Consider the following 26,439-nt stretch of genomic DNA (forward strand, 5'->3'; position numbering starts at 1 on the left):
GGGGTGCCAGGCGTGCGGTGCGGAGAGAGTGCGAGGGACTATCTGGGGGAGGGACAGTGCAGACTCGAGTGCTAAAATCCACGGGTTAGGGGGCGCAAATTACTTGCCTTGCCCCGGGTGCTGACAACCCACGCTAATTGCCTTCATCAGAGGAGGTGCATCTGCTGGGGAAGGGGCGTGTTTGACAAGATTCTACTGAAGTAGAGTTCCACTAATAGCAGTGGGGAAAGGGGTTTTTCAGAAATAAAAGAACACTGAATTCCTCAGTTTCTATAAAGAATAAAAGCAGGTCATGGTATACTTAAAAAAACTGCAGTCGTTCATAAGTAGGAGCATCTTTTACTGTGAATGAGGATGTACAGTATTATGGTATATTTTACTGTGGTGGAGACTTTTCTTCAGTAAGAATGAACAATAATTTTTATGTTGCCGGTACTTTTTACTGCAACCAACGTGGCAGGTGTATTCCTTTCTGTGGTGTGCTTGTCTGTTTTCTAAATGGGTTTATTTTGGATTTGTACTTATGTTTGGATTTATTCTGGGCTAGATTATAGACTGCATATTTTCTGGAGAGGAAGAGGAAGGAAGAAGCTTCCCTTTTGACTTCCTTCTAGAAACAAAAGAAAAAGAAATAGTGTCAAGGATCAAGACCAGAAACTTAAGTGTTCTACAGTTGTTCTTTACTAGCAATTGATAGCATCTTCCTGACCCATTTAGACTTCATTATGCCAAAATAACTACAATAAGGACAAGAACAGCAGCTATGTGATACTTTGAAGACATTGTAACCTACTAGTGGAGAAATTGCTTATGTTAGTATCAGAGGTGTTATGAAGAAGTTATTAATAGAAGGTATTCAATTTTTATGATGTACAATACTTAGTTACAGTAAAAATAATTTATTAAAAGTCATTAGAAATAATACTAATATTAATAACATGTCAAAACCAAAGTAAAAGGTTACCTTTATTATCTTTCATCTATATAATAATTAAAACTTAGGTTTGTTTGTCTGTTTATAATCTTCCATTGGGTGAAATGGTGCATCAGAGGGCAACAGTTTTTGAACCAAGGTACCTTGAATGGTCCAATAGAATGTATACAAAATCCCATTCTCCCATTACTTCTGTTGCATTGAAATTTGGAAAAGTTATAGCCGCTTCAATGGGCTGTGCTGCTGTGGTCAGTCACAGTCACATGATTGTTATTTGCAATGCTCCTTGACAGATTCCCACAAGTCAACAGGGAAGTCGATAGGAATTCTAAACCCAGTTATGATTGCTGACACTCCCTGCCAGCTTTCCACAGGCAAAATCAGTGGGGAAGCCAGCAGGAAGTTGCAAGTCCAAGGCCAGCAGGTAGGTTAGTAGCTACTGCCAAGATGGGAAGGGAAAGAGAGGATGTGTAAGAAGGTAAGGGTTAGAGACATTGCATGAGGATGTGAGGGGAGGGCCTGAGAGGAGAGGCAAGAGTTAAATGTGTGAGGGGCAATGCAGATGAGGCAGGTGTGTGACGGTATAGGTAGGAATGATGTGCAGGATAGCAGCATGGATTAGGGAGGGTGCCTAGCGGTGCATGAGTAGCTGGCATGGCACAAGTGCAGAGGGCCTTGGGGATGGCCTTAGGTGGGGAAGACTTAGCCAAGCAACCTGTGACCCCTCCGCATTGACTTTCTGCCTGCCAGGTTCTCACAAGCAAAGTCTGGGGAAGCCAGCAGGAAGTCAGAAATTGTTCCTGCTCCCACTGTTCTTTTGCCCACACATGGTAATTTGGTTGATCTATTTGGCTAAATATCCCACCGGTGGTAATTCTGCTGACCTATTTATCTCTGAAATTATGACACAATTGAAATGATAACATGTCATAGGCTGTCTAGTTCCCTATAATCCCATAGATAAAAATCAATTTCTATTTTTTTGTTTTTCTGCTTTGTTATTTCTTATCCAGGGTTGTTTCTTTAGACCAGCAGTTTCAACAACACATTTGTGCTTATTAGAGCTTTATAATTTCTCTTTGCTGCCAATTTATGGTTGTTTGAATTTTTAGAATCTAGATCTGATAGTCTTACTAAAAGAAAAATATGCAAACACAATTTTTAAGACTCAGAGAAGCCTAAAAGTGAATCTTTATTTGACACACACAACCCCAATACACCAGGACAATGTAGGTTTTTTTCCCCCCACCCCTTTTAAAGTCGCGGCAAACTAAATAGGATTATGTAAGGAAATCCAAGATACTGAAATAAGTTTTGAAAGTTATATTTAGCTGATTATAATAGAAACATTACTAAGTATTTTGGTTTGCACTGGTTTGTCCCCTTACATGTATGTATTGGAGCTACTGCTCTTTTTATCCCTCCACTCAGGAGAGTTTGTGCAAGTACAAATAAGTGCTGTTGTATAGTCAAAATTGCTTTTCAAGGACGTGTAGGTTCTTTTATGGGTTCTTCAGTAAGAATTGCTTGGCAACCTTGTAAGTGATTTCTTATGTTTCTGAATTTGCATCTGCTGTATTCAATATTTGCATATTGAAAGTTGTATTTACAAATTAAAATGACAACATATAACAATTGATATGCAAATACTCATGATTCATCTGATCTAAAAAGAAATTACATGCCAAGTTTTTTCCATTTCGTGTGGCTTTTTAAAAAGTGACCTGCAAGCCAATAATTTCCTCATTTCTGTAGTTCTGTATATTTCTATGTCTGAAAAGGCCACCCAAGACATTTGGAGTGGGCGGTCGTAATAAATTTAAATAATAGTTTAGTGAAAGATGTTCTGTGATGTCCCTCCTACTTCTTATGCTAGGATTGTGTAACCAAATATTTATCTTAAACAGACAAATTTGAAATTGGAAGCTTTGAATTATTTCCAGTAGCCATCTCCATCAGCTTTTATGATTATTTGAACGAAATGATAAGTAACAAAATTAATAGTATTTTTCGTCTAACCCTTTGTTCATGAAAACCAGGAACATATTTCCCCCATTATTTTCCCTGCTGTCCTGAGAAGTGAATTAGGCTGATAAATCCTTAATGCTAGAATAATGTTAACCATTGTGCATTACTGTACTTATATTTTACAGGCTTACTTCCGAAAAAAAAAGATTTGGATGACTGTTCCAAAGAAATAGTTCCCAGGTATTGTCATATTTCAGCATTAAGTGGGATTCTATTTATTTTAAGGAAGGACAGAATGGAAATATATTAGAAGTATATTATATAATTTATTTAGTAATTGGAACGAATCAGACAGTATTGTAGAGACTAATTTTTCCCCATTTTAATAATTTTGTTCTCAAAGTCTGGTCTGCTAATGCTTGGGTGGGAGATTGCCCAGGGCTATAGAATAGATTTAAGAGGTCAGAAGAAAACAAGACATCAGGAAACCATTCTGCATTTTGTCAAGAAAGATACATAAGTATTTTCCATGAGGTCTCTTGGAGTTGACTTCAACTGGAAGGATAATTTTTTTTAAAAAAAAAATAGACTTGTGAATGTTCATGTTGGAGTAGGTAGCTCAGGATTGCATAAATCTATTATTTGCTAGAACACAGAAGCATTCTCCTGCCTGCGGGTATGCCTCAGAATAATGAATAGATAAATATTTGGTTCTTCTGTCCAGGGTTGTTTAGAAAAGTTCTGGTCAAAGCCAATATGTCAGATAAATCAGTCTAAGGATAAACATTGAGCAATGGCAATCCATTGTTTCAGATGCTGCACAATAATTTTGATATAGTAGCATGTTCAAGGTTTGCTGGTCATATACCTGTGGTGATACCAGGATTGCTTCTAGCACTTAGCTGTTTCAGACAATCAACTGAATATGTATAGTTTCAAGCCATTGTCCAGATCTGGGGTTAAGTCTCACAATTTGTAGATTGGCTCTGATGTAAGTAACATTTTTGAGTTTGGTTCTCTGAAGTGTCAATGACTTCTACTGGCTCAGAGTCATCAAAACAGATCTACCAGTCAGAACAAGTCACATAATGTTGATTTGGGACAGAATTAATTCTCCACTCTACCTGTCGAACTTAGTGGGGTATAGGAATCTAGAAAGCCACTTCATACGGTCAGGGTTCATACCTTGAATTAAGCATTGGTTATATAAATAGTGGTTTGATAAGCCACAATTGCCTAAAGATCAGATTGGTTTCTTGTTAAGGTTATGGTTAAGTTGATATTAGTAAAGGTTATAGTTAAGTTGGATATTAGTAAACTGTTATGGTTATGGTTAAGTTGGATATTAGTAAACTGTTAGTATTGTTAACATTTTAGAAAACTCACCATTAGAGTTGTATTTGGTGATACCAGGGATTGAACTTGGAAAGTTTAGCATGGAGAGCGTGTGTTTTACATATCCAAATGTATATAAGTAGTTGGCGATTCTAGTATAACACCTCAGACTGGCCAGCAAAGCAAGAACTTACTGAAACAAACAAAATAGCATTTCTGTTTTATAACTGAGGAATAGTGAAACCCAAGAATAAAGTAATAGCACTTTCCCCCTTCTTCGTCTTTTAAAAATAAGTTATTTCAGCAAGTCACCTAACATATTTTTCAATTGACCTTGATTTACTTTTTCTTTTCCTAGATCCCCTGCCAAAAAAACCCACTCCAAATTCTTTGTTTTCACAACTCAGTTGCAGTTCATAGTACTTAAATACCGTGTTTTCCCCAAAATAAGACCTGGTCTTATATATATTTTTGCCTCCAAAAGAGGCACTAGGTCTTATTTTCAGAGGATGTCTTACCCGCTTACCTTAGGACTGCCACAGCCAGGCCTCCCATGCCCTGACACCTGCCTTGCCTTGCTGGCCCACTTCTGCAGCCACTCGCCATCACTTGTGCGTGTCACCCCAGCCTCTGTTTTGCCAGCGGAGGCCTTCAGGAAAGGCCCCTGCAGTTGAGAAACGAGCTCCAGATTGATGCAGGTGGTGCCTCCCACGGCCTCTGTTTCACCAGAAATGAGCCGAGAAATGAGGTCCAGATTAACTTGCGCAGCGTCCCCCAGCCTCCATCTCAATATCCTATTTCTTTATCAGAATTCTTGTGATGTTTTCCTTCAGTTTAAGAAAACCTAAAATTATTCCTATGACAGTCTCACAATTAAATATATTTAATAAATCACACATAAAGAAAAATCTCTGTGGAGGCACATATTTTTTTAAAACAAAAATTTACAGTTTTCTCAATTTATTTCAGTTATGACTGGTTCCAGACACAAGATTCAGTCACTGTGGTAATATACACTAAACAAAAGGTAAATAAATTCAACTGCTAGAAAATATTTGCAATGTTGTAATCTTCTCTTTTTTCAGTATAGGCTTTGCCTTTGTTTCTTTTCTAGCTCTGTTTTTTTAAAAATATTTAGATGTATCGTACTTCATTTCTTGAGAACACTTATTTATTTATTATATTTATTTATTTTTCATATTTATTAACTGCCATCTCCCTCAGACATCTTTTTTTGCTGTCTCACATGTGTAAAATTTACTTGGACTATTAGTATGGCCCTTCTCCTACTACTGTAAAAATCACCTTTCTATGATTTTTAAATCACCTCCTGAAACTAAACATAAATATTAAATTGAACCAAATATGCATTCTTCACTTAGTTTCCTCATCTTCACTTTCTTCTTGTTGCTTCTTATTACTTTGTGAAATGCCATTGATTGTGCCTAGTGATAATAATGTAGAACAATGTTGTAACAGCTGTTTGTACCCCATCCCCATTTTCCTTCCCTCTGAAAGGATATGAGTTCTGAATTGGTGATAGCAGATGTTCAAGAACATACATTAAGAGGAGAAATAATTGTGAAAGACTTCTCGTACCTTGTACATGTTGGTAAGCTCTTTATTGGCATATTAATTTTGTTCACACTTTATCAGTAAATAAGTGGATTATGACTGCATTAACAACACAAGTTCACCTGATGCCAGTATTATGTACATTTGTCAGCTTTTGTGAATGGTGAAGGCTGCATTTATATCATAAAAACGAGGATCCAATGATGTAAAATGTGCTACACTGTGTGATAGAAGAAAAAGTCTTGGAGCTTTTTTTCTTTGTACTTTTTCCTGTTCTTGAGCAAGATGTTTAAAAAGCATCTAAGCTAAATGAAAAGTCTGATTATAAAAAAGTTTTGAATCCCTCAATACTGAATTTCAGTAACTGGAGCAAATGGAAAATGCATCTCTGTGTTTTTTGCATTAGGCACATCTGATGAGTGGAAATGTAGTAAGCATCAAAATACTAAGATGTATTGTTTGAAATAGGTCAGAAATTTTTATTTTATTTATTTATTTATTTTATTTTTATTACATTTATATCCCGCCCTTCTCTGAAGACTCAGGGCGGCTTACAAGCTTAGCAGTAGCCTTCATTCTATGTATATGCCTGCTTGTTAGGGCTTTCACACACACCCCAAGCGGCATTATTACAAAGTCAGCTTAATTGCCCCCAACAATCTGGGTCCTCATTTTACCTACCTCGGAAGGATGGAAGGCTGAGTCAACCTTGAGCCTGGTGGGATGCGAACCTGCACTAATTGCAGGCAGCTGGTGTTACTTAAGGAGGCATCAGCCCACTGCTCCACCAAGGCTGAAGAAGAAGTCTTATAGTCCACCAAATGACTTCTATAAGAAGCAGCAGTTCTCTAAATTTTATGTTGGAGTGTTTTCCAAGTCCATCTTAATGAAACCATGAATTTAACTAGGAATACAGCATATCTGATCTACCATTGGGTTATCCATTCCTTTGCCCAAGGAAATTAGGAGTTCCAGATATGCTCACTTCTTGCTCAGATTTGATGCTACATGCAAACCTCTGGTTTGCGTATATTTTATCAAAGCTCTTTATTACACATGAGTGGTTGCTGCAAATTTGTTTTTTCCAGGTTAGTGCAAACCTGTTTTACATGCAAAAAACAGTTTTGGAACTAGTACATACCATGGGAAGAGAGGAAAACTCCACAAATCTTAAGGCTCATTCATGTAGTAATGGAATTGTGCCAAATAGCTCATTGTGTAAGTTTTCACTGTACAGATTTTCATAAACTAAATTACAGTTTCACATTTTCTTCTTACCTTAGTGCTTAACAGACTTTATAACTAATAATCTTATGTAAATTAAAGACTTTATTTAACCAAACTATATGCATCTGTTTCAGAACTGAGTTATGCAGTTTATAAAGATATGATAGGTAAGTAAGTTTGTTATTTTGTGGTTCAAACATGCTTTTCCCCCCTTCATTTTGCTAACATACTCAGGAGCTGATGTAATATGAATATTCTGTTTTGATTTTTTTCTAGTATTTTTAAAAAATATTTTAAAATAATTAGAGAGTGAAAAGAGAAAAAAAAACAATAGGAAAGCTGGAACAAAGAATTTATAGAAAGTTTTCAAAATATAAAATAAGGAATTTGCAAAATGTTGAAGCAAAAAAAATTATTTCACTATACTTACAGGTTATATTGGAGCAGATATAATTGTACAACAGTTCCACATTCCAAGAACTAGTACTAGAATCAAGCCAGGTTTTTTTTCTTTCAATTTTTCTTCTTTATTTTAAAAGATAACAAAAAATAAATAATGCCAGAATACACAAGAATAACAAAATCATCAGGCATTGATGATGTTACCTAGTTTGGTAATGAAAAGTCTGCAAGAAAACCATCAAGCTCAGAGAGCACCAAGGACCCCACAATCACAACATTTAACCTAAGATAAACCAACTGGTCAGTCATTTTCTCTTGGTTGTCAGAAGGAGGCAAAGCCAAACCACTCTGAAAAACCTTGACAAGAAGACTGCAGGGATTAGTCCAGGTAGTCACCAGGAGTCAACACCGACTCAAAGGTGTGCACATCTCCCCGCCCCCGAGATTCTTGCTTTATAGTTTAATTTTTTTTATTGTATACATTTGTATTCTGTTACCCATGCAAGGGGATCTAATCCAAACACTGGTTAGTTGTAAAAATGTGCTTTCAAACTGTGACATAACAAATATTTTGGAGTTTTATGTATGTGTAAAAAAAAGTTTCATTCAGTAATACTACACGTCCCGTTTTAAGAAACTGAATGAAATTGCCCTCCAGCAGCCCTGATGGATAACGATTTCTAAAGTTACATTACCTGTGCAAAATGTTGTGGGTATATTGCTATAGAACAATACTATGTATCTTTTTAGTACAGATTTCTGAAAATGTGGGGAAAGTGGAATTTGTTCTGAAGAAGAAAGAAAATTTGTCTTGGAAAAAACTTGGGCAGCCTCTAGAGAATCATAATTCTTTTGTCAAATGTACAGAAAGAGGTAATACATTAAAGTTCATTTCTGCACACCTCCTCATAATTTTAGGGTATAACAGAAATTCCTGTTCTATACATCTGTGGAGGAATATAGAGCTGACCTTCAGGAAAGCTGGGGCAAGCCATTCAGGGGAGAGTCGCAGAAAAGATGACACACTTCCTGACAAAAAGGAGATCGTGAGAAAGAAACTCGATTTAAGCCCACCTTAAGTGTGTTTAGTATTAGATAGGACAGAAAATGCTTTGGGCAGGCTTTTCAGATTCTCTTACTGCATCTTAACTACAGTTAAGATCATCTCCTGAACTCCTGACATACTTGGTTTTTGACCTAGCCCAGGCATGTCAAACTTGCGACGTCACGTGAGGTCACGCAATGTATCGCGACTTTTCCCCCATTGCCGGCAATGGGTGGGCGCGGTTTCAGTTTGATATGCCTGAGCTAGCCTATCTCAGCAGGATCTGAATCAATACTTACAACGATACGCCAGTTTTAAGAGGCGGTCTTTGGTGGAATTGTACATAACCGTGTACAACTGTGTACACTGTGTGTAGCTCAGAAAATCACTGCCTCCAGGCAGTTTAGATTAGTAAAGCAGGATGTCTGTCAAACTTGGGATTTTACTTTGGCCAGAAGCAGAATGATACTAGGGAAGAGAGAGGTTTTTTTTATATTGATGAATGCTCTAACCTCTGAGTATATGAGGAAGTGCCTCTAAAACGAGATGAATAGTGATCGTCTCCTGATTGGGCTTGAGTTTCTATCTACCTTCTGCTTACCCTTGCTTTTGTTAAAGCATTGATTGATTATAACTAGCTTGATACACTTATTTCCGAATAAATTTTCAACAGAGTCTGGATGAAAAAGCAACATGAATGATGATTAGACCATTGTGTGGTTCACTGGGACAGTTTTGTTTGCCACTCTGAGAAAAAGTGGCTCTTATCTGCTACACTGGCATAGTATCAACTTGTAATGATGTACCTTTACATCATTAATTGATCTGTAATTGATTTGTTTTACACTGTAAGACGTGAATATGTGGACCAGACTTCTGGCTAGAAATGTTCTTTCAATCCATATCTCAAGAATTTGAAAATATTGACATTAATATACCAGTAAATATAAATGTTAATATTTTGAGATTAAAATATTAATGTAATATTTTAAAAAAAATAGTGGTGAGCAGAATACAACACTTGTTTGATATTCTTTGTAAGAGGCATAGAATTTCACTGACTCAGATTGAGAATTTTTATTCTTTTCTGTAAAGGGAGTTCAGGTCACTGAGAAATTTCTTTCTGAAACTCCTGAATAGAACAAAGATTTTAAATGTATTTAAAGCATAAATGTTTAACAGTGTTAATACTTGGAGCAAAGTACATTCAGTTAATTCCTTGGGTTTTGTGTTTCTAAGGTTTGTATTACAGGAAATGCAAGCTGTTGTCAAAGACAAACGTCAGTCATGATACTAGACTGTTCTGTGTAGAGTTACCGCCAGGAACACATCTCCAAGTGCCAGTGGGACACCATCTTTACCTCAAACAAACAATTACAGGTAATGGGGTGAAAGTCTTACCCTGCTTCTAGAAATTATTGGTCCTAATTCTAATTTTCAAGGAATGTACAAGTGGTTGATTTTTTTTACTAAGGGAAAAATATATATCTTATGCAGCAGGTTTTTTTGCTCACCAATTATAAGGTATTTTCTGCAATCCGGTGATTTTAACACATTTAATATATATATTTTAGATATTGGTGTTGATCTTTGGCATGGCATAAATGGGTCTCCTATGGGGCCCTGCTACTGACACTCTTTGGCCAAAAGTATCTACAGCATGGATTGGATAGGAAGGGTAGAGACAGCTGATATACCAAATAGGTTGACTAATGTAATAGATGAAATATAAGAGGTAGTTCATAGCATGATCATGCATTGATCTTTGGCTTACTTAGAAATAAATTGGTCATAAGTGCCTTACTTAATCTATGGTTTTTATTATTCATCCAGACATTAATATGTTTGTTCTTAATATTCATATCTTTTTGCACTAAAGCTACTTGTAATATTTAATGCTTATTGTTATGGATTATTTTTTTTTGCACTGTCTTTCCTTAGGTACAGAGATAGTCAAGCCTTACACACCAGTATTATCTTGTTTGGTATCACCATTCAAAATCCCCTCTTCCAATGATAAGGCACATATATTTTTTATAATTAAAATTTATCCTGAAGGACTTTTTACACCGGTGCTGGACACTTTACAAATAGGTAAGACGTTTTTCTTCCTCTCTCAGAGCATCTTAAAATGTATTAGTTTTTCTTTTTCATTTTTAAAATATTTTCAAAAGATACTGTGCATTTTTTTTAAAGAATAGCATTGTGTAGAATGCAAATTGCTCAATTTCATTTGTTCCATTATTTTCTGTAGAATACTTGCGGGTTTTATGAGATTGATGCTAACTTGCATCTATCAGGGGAACAGAGTTATCATGATTTTCTAATCTTTTTAACATTTATTGTACTATATTTGTATTATTTCATTTTTTTAATAGGAGACTATATGTCTTTGAGTAATCCTGAAGGTACTTTTAGAACATCACAACTGGAAGATGTAGAAGATTTGCTTTTATTGGCAGGAGGCACCGGATTCACACCAATGGTTAAACTGCTCAGCTATGCCTTAAGTAATAGTCCTACCCTCAGGTATTGTTGTGTTCTAACACCTAAAAGTTTCCTGTTCATTTGGGGCATTCAAAGCCTTTCCATTTTATTACTTCAAATAAATTATACTGTTCAGGTAACTGATGGAGTGACCAGCTTCCTAATAATGATTGCCAGCATTTACTTTTACATGCCAGTTTGCTCTGTAGCTCTTCCTCCTGTTTCCCAAGATCATTTCCACATACCATTACGACAGCAAAAGGGAGAAACCAGCACTGAGCTGCCTGCCCCATTCCATCAACAAGATCTTTTAAACTCCTTGTAAAGACAAATTGGCACCATGTTTAACCAATGCATGTAATAAATAGTGAGATGCACAGCACAACCCAAGACTGTATCTGGGAATGCACATAGAGGTAATGCTAGATACAGAGGCACTGAGAAATTCACAGATAAGACATTTCGCTAATAAGCCAGCTTCTCACGCAACTTGCTGTATGGTTATAGAACTCAACAAACCAGTCCCTTCTCATGGATGTGCCATGGCAGAACTCAGCATACCTCCGTTATATGTCACAGGGAGCATTGCCTGTAAATACTTACCTTTAGTAAATCTTGTGCTGATAACACTGGCTTTCACCCACTTTTTCTTGGAAATCTAATACAACAATTCTGCTTTATTCAGCAGTGCCCCCTTGAGGGCATCTGGGGAAAATGTTCCTTCCTTCGTCCCATCTTCCATTTTTAGTGACACAATGATTATAGTCTAGAGCAATTGTTTTTGAATCTATACCATCTCTAATGCTGTTTGGTTAGAATAGCAGCTTCCCTGGCATAGCTGAAAATCGCATCATAAACTTCATAAAAGCACATCACCCTTTGGCCCAGATGCCACGAGATTCATTTTTTTATAGCAATCAAGTTGCTGAAATAAAAACACGAAATGACTTTAGTTTAATTTCATTGCCTTTGTTGACTCCTTATAATTCTGGACTAAACCTGGCCCCTGCTTTCTTAAATATAGGCATTCCATATTCAATAATATTGGAGGAATATTGAAAAATGATAGTCTATTTCTATTTTTAAAAGACTAGAATATGTAGTTACCAACCCCATGAAATGAGAAAACAGGTGAGAAGGATTAATTTGTCCTCCCTCCATTCAAGAAAGAGAACAAAGTGGAATGGGAAGGACTGTCTCAGTGGATATAGATGCGGGCACCATTTTTCTCAGTAAGTTTATAAGGGACTCAGTTCTTCTCCCAAAATACCATTTATACAGGGTGCTGTATTTTCAAATGCACAGAAGGAATATGAACAAAGAAGGGGCAAACAGAAAGCTGGAACCATCACATCTTACTATTTTTGTGTGTTTCAGATATGCTACTAGAGTTTAATAAGTGGATTAGCTAAACATTCTGGGAATTCTTACTGAGGTGTTCGGGGTTGTGTTTTTCAAAGAATACTGTTTGTTCACAGATTTTTAAAACTGAGCATTAAATATTGAAATATCCCTTTAAGGGCAGTAAAAATGATGTTCTTCAACAAGACAGAAGATGATATACTTTGGAAAAGTCAGCTGGAGCAGTTAGCCCTTAAGGACACAAGGTAATTAATAGTTTCCAGAAACTGATGTATACCATGACTTTTTTTTTTTAATCCTGAAACATTGAAGCCCTGTCTGCTGTTCATATAATGTGATACAAAAGCCCAAAATTTAAGCAGGGACTTCTTTTGGGGAAGAATCAGTGGAGTTGGAAGGGGACCACTTAGGCTGCCAAATCTGAGTTCCTGCCTCACTCAGAAAATCAAATTAAAGCATCCATGCTAAATCCACCTGGGACAGTAGATTTAGACAGAAGGACTCTGCCTCTCTTAGTATTTTGTTCTACTATCAAAATCCATTGTTCCATGTCCTCCCCTCCAGAATAATAGAGACATAATCATAATTGTTTTTATTGTTTCCGAACTGTGTGACCACATTCTATGTCTTTTTGATATCTCTAACATACAATATTTTTATTTATTAAATTTGTTTGCCGCCCATCTTGCCACAAGGTATATTGTATATATGCTGATATGTATGGAAGCATTCATACAATACAACCTGTATGCTAATAGCTGTGGCAGTCTGGGGTTGTTTGAGCTAAATAAGTGAATTGCCAATGTTGGGTGAAGGTGAGACTAATATGAGCAGATGATACCCTCTCCTGTATGCAAAGGTAACAGGTTCTGCTTTTAAGTTTTTTTTAATAGATCATCAGTTCTTAGAAGCATAAGGCTAGGAAGACTTGAGAGCAAAGTTCATTACCTCCGTAGTATGTTCTAAAAATAGACAGCCAGAATATTTGAAAATGGTTAGTACTTCAAATAAATGGCTGTCCTAGCACATTATCTTAATAATCAACTTTTCAATGGGCATCCAGAGCTTTTGTGAGCAGTCATTCACTCTGATTGGCTTAAGGAAGAGAAAAGGATGTAATTTCCTATTTGTTGGTTTTCTTGATGTCCTTAAAAATCTACTTCAGATTACACACACTCTAGAACAATGTGACGAGAAAAACTGTTTGTCTTTTAGTAGTGATCTCAGTCCCTTTGGCTGATGGAAGGTCCAACTTGTTGCATTATTATACAGGAGCCTTGGTGGCGCAGTGGGCTAATGCCTCCTTAAGTAACACCAGCTGCCTGCAATTAGTGCAGGTTCGCATCCCACCAGGCTCAAGGTTGACTCAGCCTTCCATCCTTCCGAGGTAGGTAAAATGAGGACCCAGATTGTTGGGGGCAATAAGCTGACTTTGTAATAATGCTGCTTGGGGGGGGGGCGAAAGCCCTAATAAGCAGGCATATACATAGAATGAAGGCTATTGCTAAGCACATTGATTTGTGCTTAGATTGTAAGCCGCCCTGAGTCTTCGGAGAAGGGCGAGATATCAATGGGATTAAATTAAAAAATAAATAAATTATTGTGCCGGTAGTGTAGAGTATAAAGCAGAACTATCCAGGATCAGGATGCTGGTTCAGTTTCTCACCTACAGATAGTCCTCGTTTAGCAACTACAATTGGGACTAGCAACTGGGTCATTAAGCAAAGGTGTTGCTAAGTGCTTATGAGACCTTATTTCAGCATTTCTTTTGCTCTATGGAGCCGTGAAGGTCCTAAACATCAGGACTGGCAATAAAAGTTACTTTTTCATCACCATCTTAATTGCTGAAGTCACTGTACAAAGCAGTCGCCAATTGAGAACCACCTTTCTGTTATGCATGAATTACTAGTTGCTTGAGGATGATGGAATGCATATGGATTTCTAAGGATTTGAAACGTGTATTTTAAACATTGGTGTCTTTAATTACTGTTTCTCAGGTTTGACATTGAGTTTGTTCTCTCAGAGCCAAAGAAAGAATGGCCAGGCAAACAAGGAAAAATCTCCCTCTCTCTGCTTTCAGAATTTGTGAAGAGAAGTCAACACGAGTCTAAAATACTTATATGCATTTGTGGTCCATTACCATTTATGGAACAAGGAATACAGTAAGTGAAATGGAACAGGAGATAAATACTGCATATTTTGTACATTGCATATTTGAAACATTTGAAACATTCACTCTCACGCCTTACGTGAAATGTTTTGAACACTGAAATGTTTTGAGCATAAGTAGGAAAGAGTACATTAAATATAGGTATAGTATAGGTATAGTATAGGTGGTACCTTGCTCAATAGTAGTAACTGTGAGAGGGATCTCGGAGTCTTAGTAGACAATCACTTCAATATGACCCAGCAGTGTGCTGCAGCTGCCAAAAAAGCCAACACAGTGCTAGGCTGCATTAACAGAGGGATAGAATCAAGATCAAGTGAAGTACTAATACCACTTTACAATGCTTTGGTAAGGCCACACCTGGAATACTGCATCCAGTTTTGGTCACCACGATGTAAAAAAGATGTCGAGACTCTAGAAAGGGTACAGAGAAGAGCAACCAAGATGATTAGGGGGCTGGAGGCTAAAACATATAGGGAATGGTTGCTGGAATTGGGTATGTGTAGTTTAACGAAGAGAAGGGTGAGGGGTGACATGATAGCAGTGTTCCAATATCTCAGGGGCTACCACAAAGAAGAGGGAGTCAAGCTATTCTCCAAAGCACCTGAAAGCAGGATAAGAAGCAACGGATGGAAACTATTCAAGGAGAGAAGCAACCTAGAACTAAGGAGAAACTTCCTGACAGTTAGAACAATTAACCAGTGGAACAACCTGCCTCCAGAGGTGGTGAATGCTCCAACACTGGAGGTTTTTAAGAAGAGACTGGACAGCCATTTGCCTGAAATGGTATAGGGTTTCCTGCCTGAGCAGGGGGTTGGACTAGATGACCTCCAAGGTCCCTTCCAACTTTATATTATTATTATTATTATTATTATTATTATTATTATTATTATTATTATTATTATTATTATATTGACAAATTTATATCACAGTTTGCCTAAGCTCCTGTTTGAATCCTTGTGGGCTCAGTTGCATTTTGTCCATGCCAGAGTACATAGGAATGCATGATTTTTGTTAATTGCTGTTGATTAAGCCATGGCTCATTGGACAAGCCATCTTTTGCCACATAAAACTCTTAGTTTGACTGGCCAGACTGGTTTATAGATACGTTTACCAGTATGAATCAATAATTACGACTAATATTCAAAGTATCTATTTGGAAGTAATTTTCAATAATCCTTGCACCACTAAATTAATATAGGACTCAGAATAGAGTTCTAGTCAAAGACTGTTTTTAAAAGAACCACGTTTATAGTTCCTATTGAACTTTGATTTAGTGTTCAATTGTAAAACAAGCCAAATAAAAACTTTAAACAAAATTAATATAGTAAATGTGACAAATGAATGTTCTCTTCTTCATTCCATACACTAAGAATTCACATCCCTGCGAAAGTATATACTTTTAATAATCTTTTAGCTTGTGAGGAAATAAAAACATTTTTTTACACAAACGAGATTGGGGTTAATTTTCCATGTAATACGTTTTGTTTCAGGTTTTTGCAAACTCTTGGACACTCGGGTAATGATGTACATTGTTTTACCGCATAACAAAAAGAACATTGGAACTCCTGTATATATATTTCATCATCATATTTATTACTTTCATTTGAAGTCCAGCAGGAAAATATTATGCATGAATAATGTTCATTTTAATATAAGTACTTGAATTCTGTATTCTTGGTCAAGAAATAATTTTATATTCTGCTTATTTGTAATTATATTTATCTTTGCTACAATGTGAACTGAAATATTTTAGATAAATTAGCTCATTTTATATGCATTGAGCAGATACGAACTCTAACCTCCACCAAGTAAGGTTTAGTAGCATTCCTTTGCACTGATAAGCATCAGATACCTTTTCTTACATTATAATTTTGTTACTGTAAAATATCTTATTGGCAATATATTAGAAAAGTACATACAAAGTGGTTAACTCAGGAAAAAGATTGGTTGCAATATAATCATATTAATATAAAGCTCTAGTGTTAAAAATGTTAGCTTTGTGTTCTAATTCACAATACATGAATTTTATATAATGAATTACTTTTTTGTATAAGATTAATAAAACAAAGAAATGTTGCAATAAAAGGAAATATTTGTATTATTTCAGTCTTCTGTTTTGGCTTTAGGAGATTAAGAATTACTTGACATCTTATATTCTGGAAGGATTGGTTTCTGAACATTGGTATTTTTCAAACACAGTCTTCCAGAGAAAAATTGAAGGTCTTATTTTAAAATACCCAAAGGATGCTCACTCTGGAAATCTTGATCAAGAAACTCTATTACTGTTTATTTGTTAGATTTATAGCCTCCTTTCCTCTAGGAGCTTAAGTCATTGTGTACAATACCTCCTCTTCTGCTTTTTCACAACCACCACTCTGCAAATGATTGAAATTGGACATAAGCCTACAATATCTTGGTTCTTATTTTACATCTTGACATTAGCCTTTTGTCTGAAATATATCTTTGACTGTTTTGCGTTGAAGTATGAAAAAAATGCGTTAACAGTATCACTAAAATATAATTTTTAATACTATAGTTAAAAAATTGGAAACAGTAATAAAACGTAGGAACAATAAGATTAGCAAATGTATACCTGTAACACAATGAATCTATACCTGCATTTCTCAAAGGGAATCAGTTTTACTGAATTCCATACCAAGGTTCTCCCTTCCCTTCGAGATCTCCCTTCCTCCAAATTGTTCCCCTCCACTCTGGAGGGAAGAACCTGGGCTATGTTTCAAGTTGCTTTAGCTTCCTTGACTGAAAACAGGAAGAAAATTCAAGGTTTTTTTTTTCAGATTATACTAAAATATTTGGCCTCTCTTTTCTTTTTGTCAGAGAAAATCTATTAATATGAAAAGAATCTTACAAGATTAAGCATGTTGAACAAATTACAAAATAAAGAATTGGAAGTGGTTTGTTTAAAGTCCAGTTGTGTTTTCTAACCATTGTGGCGGTTCAGTGTGAAGTTAACCCCAGCTGTAATGTTCGTAGATCAAGGTTTCCCAAAGATTGAGGTGAACCTCCCTTAGGGAGGTGGAAACAGAATCCAGAGGAAGTGTGAAGAACCTTTTAGTTGCATGGTTATAATAAATTAAGCTTTCCCAAACTTTCAGTGTATTGTTTTCATTGTTCCTTTTGGAGTTTGGAATTTTAGAGGAGGTGTGGCCATTAAGATTACACTAAAGCAGACCTGGGAATTTTATGGCCCTTGGGCCACAGCGGGCCCTTTGGATATCCCTGTTTGGCCTGCATGAGGTCAATTGGAAGTTAGAAGATAAAATGTAAATAAGCATGCCACAAGGGGCAAGAGAAGAAGCCGACTGTGCTCTTTAGGCAGCTGGTGAGAGAGAAAAATTTCTGGGCCTGCAGCAGAAGAGCAGCAGCTGGGTTAAGGTGAGGTCATGCCCCCTCCTTCCTCAGTATGTGGGCGCCAGCAGCAGAATTAAGTTCAGCCTATTGGTTCGGCCCTCCATGACAGTCCCAGTTTCTCAGGTGTCCCCTTGGGAAAATTAATTGCCCACCTCTGCACTAAAGGGCGGTGCGATGGCACAAAGTTTAGGAACCTCTGTCCTAGACTAGCAATGAAGGTAACAAAATGGTCCCCACAATATATGTGTCTCACCCATATCACTGATAAAAAATGGTACTAGTTAAATACATTAATACTCTTTGACTTGAGAGAAGCAAAGACATGTTTTAAGAAACTTAACAGCTTGCTCCAGATTGGCAAAATATTACAGTCAAACAGGATGTCCACACAAAAATGCAATAGAAAATTAAGGGAAAAAAAGTTGCTGTGTATTTTCAAGCTAGGAGAGATTGAGCGCAAAGAAGATTAGCAATATCTTTAAAACATGTAGCCCTGTTCTGCTTATCTAAAAGGAGAATTCTTAGAGCTTACTTTTGAGATAACTGCAATTGGATACAAACGTTTGGGATACAAAGTGGGGCATCTAGGGATGGTTATAGAATTTTATTCATTCACAGTAAATGCACAATTTAAAATAGCAATGCTGTGGGCACCAGTGAATAGGACATTTTTTTTCTGAAATATTATAAATAGTTTAGTGAATCCAGTGAAATTTAATAGAGAAGGTATTTAATTAAGGTACACTTTTTATGCAACTTTTGTTGTTAGCTGCAAAGTGGTGTCTGACCCATCGCGACCCCATGGACAACATTCCTCCAGGCCTTCCTGTCCTATGCAACTTAACTGGAGCTTAACTGCCATACAGTATTGTGATAATACCCAAAAGCTGTAAAAGGGCATTAGATAAACTCATGAACATGACTGTGGTTGCCTGAAATAAATAATAACAAAATAACCTTTTACATTCAGGAACACTGTCTTGGGTACCTGATACTGAGAATTAGGAACAAGATGGGAATAATAGCTTGGTGTTTGTGCCTTGCTGATAGGATTCCCAGATAGCTGGAATCTTGAATCCCCCCCCCCAGCATCAGCTTATATTATCTCTATCATTCCCAACATAAATCTTTTTTTTTCCTTTGAAGAGTACAAGCACAAACTTGCTCTAGAGTCTCCTGTTGTCATAGTAACAGACAAGGGAAGCAAACCACTGGAAAATTACCTGCTTCTTCCAGAATTGAAGAGGATGCAGACACAACTTCTCCTTTAGTGGAATAGAAAAATCAATGTGAGATCATTACTTGGGAAAAAAAAGGGGGTACAACTTCCCACAGTGCTTTGCAGCACAGAGGGAACATACTAGTACATACATTTTTGATTCATATAATTCCCAAGATTGCATTTTCTTTTTCCTCCGTCTTAAATAGTTGGAAAAGTATTTTAAAGTAATGTCTTGCAACTGCAGAAGGGTATTGAAAGCTGCAAAATTGCATGAGACAGATTCAAAAGATTAGAAAATTGGATCTGGATCAGATCTGGGCGTCTCATTATATACTAACCGTGTTAGCCAAGGCAACAGTGTATTATACTATCACTTAATAATGTTTCTGTATTCAGCTTATATGCTGAATATATATTGAGGGGAGCGTGGTTGGAATAAGTTGAGTGTGGTTTGAAAACCGGAAGAAGAAAGATCAATAACCTGTACTATGTTGATGACACTACTGATAGCTGAAAATACCAGTGACCTGTAAGCTCTAGTAATGAAAAGAAGCTTTTGAAAAAACAAATATAAAGAAGCCCAAAATAATGACAATAAGTATGACGACCACCCTTTGAACTGAGTGCGGTTACTGAAGTGACAGATAGCTTCTGCCCGTTAGAAATATGTCCTAGACTGGCCCTTGTTGGGATAGCAATGAAAGGCCTTGGAAAACATACACAGATGCTGTGATGTCTCTATACCTACATACAGTGCTTTTTTTGTAAAAGAAAAAGGTACCGGAACTCTCACATGTCATACAACCCGCCTTGCCTACCCTACAAGGTTCCATCCAAAAAAGGTGCCGGAACTCCGTTCTGAGCATTCTATGAGAAAAAAAGCCCTGCCTACATAGATTAAAATCGTGTGGGCAATGTTTGTTTCTGTGACACCATGGTAGCATGAAAAAGCATGATAAGAGTATGAGGCTTTCTTACTGGTGTGGGAAAAGACTCCAGAAACTTGACAAGAAAACAAATGGATCACAGGAGAAAGCAATCCAGAATTCTCCCTTGAGGCAAAAAATGACAAGGTTCAAAGTATTATCTTATATGAGAAGACAAGGCTGCTTTGAGAAGTCCCTAACACCAGGAAAGGTGGAAGGAAAAAGATGACCAGCAGCAAGGTGGATGGACTCTATCCGACATCTCATTATCTTAATTGCCAAGACTAAGGCTGATTGCCGGACCTTTTTGTCCTCATTTTGGTTAGAACAGACATGTCAAACACAAGGCCCGGGGGGCCAGATCCGACCCGCGAAATGGTTTCATGCGGCCCGCGAAACCATCCTGGAAACAGTGAGGGAACAGCCCCCACTGCCTTGGCCCTGGCCCAGAGACCCTCCTTCTGCCAGAGACCCTCAGATCTCTCCCACTCCTGCCCAGGCCCCCATAGGCACCCTTGATGCAAACAATGTAGAGCTGACCACGCCCACCCAGTAGGCCATATGCATTCTAGCCACGCCTACCCGGTAGGCCACGCCCACCCTGACCATACCCACCGGGCCCCCTGAGGGCAACCGCAATGCTAATGCGGCCCTCAATGAAATTGAGTTTGACACCCCTGGGTTAGAAGTTTACAGCAGGGGTCTTCAAACTTGGCCCTTTTATGACTTGTGGACTTCAGCTCCCAAGAATTCCTCAGCCAGGCACGCTGGCTGAGGAATTCTGGGAGTTGAAGTCCAGAAGTCATAAAAGGGCCAAGTTTGAAGACCCCTGTTTTACAGAGTCTTCTTGTTGCTTGCCCACCGGCTCCGGGTTGCAATATCCGGACCTCCGCCAGAGGGCAGCTGAGAAACGCCGCAGGACACTCCAACCGGCTCAAGAGGCGCCGCCGTTGCTGCGCGACGGAAGGCGCCAAGGCTGTAGCGCCTCCCTTCGGCAGGCGTCCGTTCGAGGGAGCCGGTTGCTTCTCGACGGCGCGGCGCGGCGCGGCGCGTCTTATGAATGAAAGCTGTTCGGCGAGGGGGCGGCGGACGGTAGAGAAGGTCGCGGGTGCGCGCCTGGCAAGTGGAGGGAAAAGAGGGAAACATGGGAGGAGGGTAAGTGCAATCTTCGGGTCAAGGAGCAGAGGACGCGCAGCTCCGGAGCCTGTTTTGTCTTCGTGCAGAAGGCAAGGGAGGAGCTGTGGGTTGCGATCGTCTTTCGGTGGGAGACGTGAGAAGGCGGCGAGGTGCTCTTCTCAGCGATTTTGGGATCTCTTGAGCGTTGCCGGATGCGATTTCTTTTTTTTTTGAATGGGCGGCAGCATGATTTGGGCACTCCCTCGTCTGCTTGCCAAATAATTTTGCAATTTATTGGGGTGGGGGCGGGGGGGCCGGCGCTGTTTTTAAAAGACTCCCGAAAGGTTGCACAGATGTCGCCCTGGGTCGTAGGACGCTTTGATCCGGCAGCGTATTGATTTCTTAGGGGGGAGGTTGTGTGTGGACAGTGTGCGGGGTGGCTTTATGCAAATGATTCCGGTCCTGTATTAAAATAGATTAATACTCAGTTGGGAATTCTGAGCTGTAAACGAGGAAGGAAGAAATAAATGACTCCCCACCTTACTTGAGGTTGATCTTACCTACTCCGGCGGTGTTAGGGAAGGGATGACGTCTCAGTGCCACTTGGCTGATAAGCTGAAGTTGCTGCCGATCTCCAGTTGAGCTACGGCAGGCGTTTATTTAGAATATTTTCCCGTTCTTCCGATTTTTCGAACAGATTCTTGTAGATGCAAAAAGAAAAAGGTATGAAAACATAGCATACAGCTTTAAAAAGTACATAACGCCCGAGATTAAACAACCAGATAAAATAGGAATCAGAGCAAAAAGCGAACCTAGGAAGGGTTAGAGTCAAAAAGCAACAGGCCATAGTTTTAAATGACCCAGGCAAACGAAACGGTCTTAAGCTGTGCACCAGAAGTCTTTTCTGGGAACTGCAGCATCTTGTCCTCCCTTCTGAGCGAAGTGGACTTAGACAAGAACTCTGAAGATCCTAACAGGTAGGCTGGTGTATGGAGAACAAAACAGCCTTTTGATGATTTGAAAGCTGTTTGAGGGGATTGAATTGTGCAACGTTCAAGAACAGGTTGGTAGACAGGGTTCTTGTTTTAAACTAGAGATTTTCTCTAGTCACGGTAATATGGCAGGTACTGATTGCATCAGCTAACATATCCAGTTTCCTAAGGCCCCCAATCTTCCATTCCATATTCCATTACTTGAACTACATGGAGGAAATTAATTCCTAAAAGTTGGAAATATTAGATGCATAAAGGAAGAGGGAAATATCCAAGATTTGGTAAAAAGTATGCTGTTGTGGTAATTACTGTAATGTATTTTGTGTTTCACAGCTCTTTGTCCATCCTTTGCAGCTTTCTTTTTGGATAGCGTTTTCCCTGTTTCCTTTCAAGTATTGCTCCTAAGCCAGAGATAGGCAACCTTGGGTCTTTTATGACTCGTGGACTTCAACTCCCAGTATTCCTGAGCCAGCCGTTCAATTCCTGAGCCAGGAATTCTGGGAATTGAAGTCCATGAGTCATAAAAGAGCCAAGGTTGCCAACTCCTGCCCTAAGCCAAGATTGAACAATCCCAAGAGTCTTGCTTCATGCGCTTTGCTAAAGCATAAATCATAATGGCCAGACAAACAGTATTACAGCATGATGTGGGAACTCGGCAAGAGTTCAAAAAGCCACATCTCTTTTAAAGAAAAGTGATTTTCTTTAATTTTCAGAAAATTCAACAAGTTCCAGTTATCGTGAAACAATTTTCTTGGCATAATACTATTTAGTCCCTTCAAAAAAAAGATAGAATGGATCAAGTGAAAACAGTGAAGATCTCTTCAAGATGACTCTTGAAAATATACGACAACAAGGTTGCATGCTGTGCAATCACTTTTATTGAGATGGGCAGCTATATAAATGTGACTAATAAATAGTTTTCCTCCTCTTTTCTTGTTTATCTGAACTCAGATAGCCAGAGTACAAAATCTGGGCTGCAGTGAAATTTCAGTAAATTGTAAAACCCATCCAGAAGCTGTAACACATTAAGTAAATCACAAACCTTATTGTTTTCAATGACTCTGCATGGTGTCAAATTATGTTGGTTCCTTGGAGGAAAAAATTAGAAAGCCACGAAAAAAGATAATACTAGGAGCAAACCACAAAATGTCAAAGAAAAGAGAGAAGGAGAAAACGGAAGGCCTGAAAAATGCCTACCAGATGTGTCTAGACTACACATCCGATGATCCTAGGGAGTAACACATCATATCAGGAGATCACACAATCTGAGGAAGGCTGAACAGGATAGCGTTCCATCTGCAAAATGCAGTTTGCGGTTCAGGTAGTGTTTTGAACAGCTTCATTCAATTATTTGTTGTTAGGCTCTAAACAAATTTCTAATTGCCTCAGGCACCGCTGAGAATTATCTCCTGTTCTTTTCAGCCTCTTAAATTTGGACAAAATTAAGGAACAATGCTTTTAAAACCTGGGTTTTCTTTTTTTTCCGTCTCCTGGATAATTCCCTCTAATGAATTTATTCTGCAGTGTTTGTTCCTAGTCTATTTTATTGCTGTGCTTTAGGGTTAGAAAGCTGCTTCCTCAGGTCCTAATTAACTCGTCTTTCCAGAATATTTTTCTTCTACAGTGGCCTTTCAAATAACACAAGAGATCTTCATGGCAAGTTATTTCTCATGTAACTAAAATTTTCAATTCAGTGTACTTTCTTTCCTCCTGCTGTGTATTTGAGATGCCGTTCTCAGCAATGTAATACAGTATGATTTCCTAGTTTAATTCCTTCTTGGACAGGGGTCATAGCCTAATTCAGCCATGTTTTTTTGGGGGAATGTGTGAATCATAAATAATTACTCTAACTAGAGTAGAATAGTTGAAATGAGTTTGAGAGGTCCCTTCCTGTCTTCCAGAAGGAGCTAAACCTGAGTTTTGTGTTGTTGTTTTTTTAATGTCAGCCAAATCTTACATTAGCAAACCACAGGAGAACAAAATATTTTTTTTGTAGAATAAAGTGAAAACCTGAAATCAATGTGATTGGAAGCTGGCCTTTGATAAAGATCATTTCTTGTTTTATGCTTTATTCTGACATTGTGGCAACAGTGTAGCAGTAGGAATTGGGTATGTAGAAGTGGAAAAAAACAATAATGCTAGATATATACCATAGGCAAAGCAAGGAACAGCTCAACTAAGCTACAGAGAACTTTGAAGGCAAGCTTAGTATTTGCTGCAGTGTAGGCAACAATGACACGATGCTAATTCATTTCATTTAATTGTTTTTAAACATTTATACCCCACCCCACCCCTTCCATGCTGGTTTCCAAGGCAATACATACTTAAACAATAATTGGACTGAGCCTTTCTCCTCAATGTAGGTTTATCAAAAGAATGATTGCAGGTCAGAATGTTCCAAGCGTGGGCGAGAATAAATCAGACATTGATGTCCATGTTTTCATCAAGAACTCAACAAATGTATTTCTAATCAGATGGGATCTAATAGCTTTATATTCTGTGGCAGAACCAACTGTGGGTGAAAAACACCGAGGGAGGAAGCAGTGATTCTTGAATTGATGCAGCAAGAGTCAGCATGAGGTCAAGAGCCAACTTTCTGCACTGCTTCATGCCTCTATTGTTGGCTGAAACTAATTGTAACCCTTCTAATCACTTTTTTAAATATTAAGAATCTCAGATTATTACGTAGTTGTGTCAGTGAAACTTTCTAGAGTAAATCAAATATGTTTGTGGCCAACAGACTCAGTTTGCAGGCAAAGCAGTCTTCCTTGAGCTGTTGCCCTGCAGAATTTCCAAACTGGATTTTTTTTTTTTGAGAGTTGAAGTCTAATAGATCTGGAATAAATCCAATTGCGGAAGGCTGCCCTGTAACTTCACTGGCTAGGTGCTGAATCTGCAAATCTGTGGAGAAGAAACTTCTTCTGTGCTTCAGCAGCCTGTCTGTCACCCAGGAAAGAAACTGAACCTATCATAAGTCCTTAAATGCCATAGAAAGAAGCCTATACTCACACATGTCAAAAATAACAGGCATCAGCCTCTACCAAGTGGAAATTGCGAAGCAATTCAGATCTCGGTGAAGCAATCTTAAAGGGAAATGAAGACTAGCACCTTGGAGAGCTCCATGTGAAGCTCGGTTTGCTAAATCATAAAAAATATTTTAAAACATGGACAGATTAAAGAAGCTGTTGCAACACAAGTACACCCCCCCAAAACAGAATATTAAAACTGAGAACAAGATACAGTTCAAGGGGGGGGGAAAGTCAGAGTTTTAAAATGTTGTCAATGTAAAACAAATACCACAAAATCAATACGTTTTATGATGGAGGAAAGAAAATGTGTGGCCAAAGTCTGCATTTTAATAAACATATTCAATGTGTGGCCTGTTAGCTGCAGCTTTCTACTTTTTTAGATTTGAAGTATGAGATAAAATTCCATGCTCTCCCATGCCACTCATTAATTAATGAAGCAATTGCCTTCTTTCAATAAGCTATTGTATTTTATTTCGGCAGCTGCAAGTTAACAATGAGTATTTATACATTAACTTAATAATGTATCACTTAGAATGTCTGAGATTTTTGTTCTGGAGAAACCTGTCTAGACATCTATTCTGAACTTGGTTTCTGTATAGACGCCTAAAATTCTTTCATAATGTTGCATTCCTAGAAACTAGATACCTGATGTGTAAATTCAGAGAGGATAGAACAAAGCAGGTGGGAGCACTAAATAACTTACTGATCAGAAGGTTGTACCAGTAATGTCAGAAATAGAATTATCTTTACTGAAGGACCTGCTCAGGATTCCATTTTTCTTAAATATGTGAGGCTTGTCTAATGCAAATATTATTCAACAAGTCTCAACCGTTTAAGAAAAAAATATTTGCAATAGACAAATGGATATAGAATTTTAACTGTTTATTCATACAATGGCATATATTTGATTTTTTGGGGGGTTGTAAATTTCACAACAGAAAACAGCTTTGTGATTTAAGAAGTGTTTCATGAAGAGAGTTGAAGAAAGGTGTATTTTTGTTTTTATTTTTTTTCTATGGTTTTAAAAGAGAGGTGTATTTTCTTATTGAACATGTTCTGGTCTTAATGTCTAGAACAGTAAGTCTCATTCTAAGAATGTAGAAGAGGTCCTTCTGCATCAAAGCAGAAGAATAGGGATAAACTTGCTTGTGAGAATTCCACAGCAGGGACATGACGATAGTATCTCCTATTTGACCCCTAAGAACTGGTCAGGGACATCTACAGAAAGCTGAAATTTCCTCAAAATAACCAAATGCACACTCTCATGTCACATTGCA

At 37.9% G+C, this 26,439-nt stretch overlaps 1 protein-coding gene across 10 annotated transcripts in view; it reads left to right on the forward strand.

The window, feature by feature from the left end:
- CYB5R4 (cytochrome b5 reductase 4) overlaps nt 1-17,545 on the forward strand; it is a 34,087-nt gene extending 16,542 nt beyond the window's left edge. For 7 of the 10 annotated variants that reach the window (XM_083377349.1, XM_083377351.1, XM_083377355.1 and 4 more), the window contains 11 exons: nt 3,088-3,142; nt 5,207-5,264; nt 5,756-5,849; nt 7,174-7,206; nt 8,192-8,314; nt 9,726-9,866; nt 10,428-10,580; nt 10,865-11,015; nt 12,494-12,580; nt 14,333-14,497; nt 15,996-17,545. In XM_083377349.1, coding sequence (XP_083233475.1) covers nt 3,088-3,142; nt 5,207-5,264; nt 5,756-5,849; nt 7,174-7,206; nt 8,192-8,314; nt 9,726-9,866; nt 10,428-10,580; nt 10,865-11,015; nt 12,494-12,580; nt 14,333-14,497; nt 15,996-16,050 — 1,115 coding nt within the window. In that variant the 3' untranslated portion in view covers nt 16,051-17,545. Of the gene's footprint in view, nt 1-3,087; nt 3,143-5,206; nt 5,265-5,755; nt 5,850-7,173; nt 7,207-8,191; nt 8,315-9,725; nt 9,867-10,427; nt 10,581-10,864; nt 11,016-12,493; nt 12,581-14,332; nt 14,498-15,995 lie in introns of those variants that run through there. The other 3 variants (XR_014494203.1, XM_083377357.1, XM_083377350.1) reach the window with 3 other exon arrangements.
- Nucleotides 17,546-26,439: the final 8,894 nt, after the last annotated feature.

This window comes from Vipera ursinii, assembly GCF_947247035.1.
Source record: "Vipera ursinii genome assembly, chromosome: 1".
Taxonomy (NCBI): Eukaryota; Metazoa; Chordata; class Lepidosauria; order Squamata; family Viperidae; genus Vipera; species Vipera ursinii.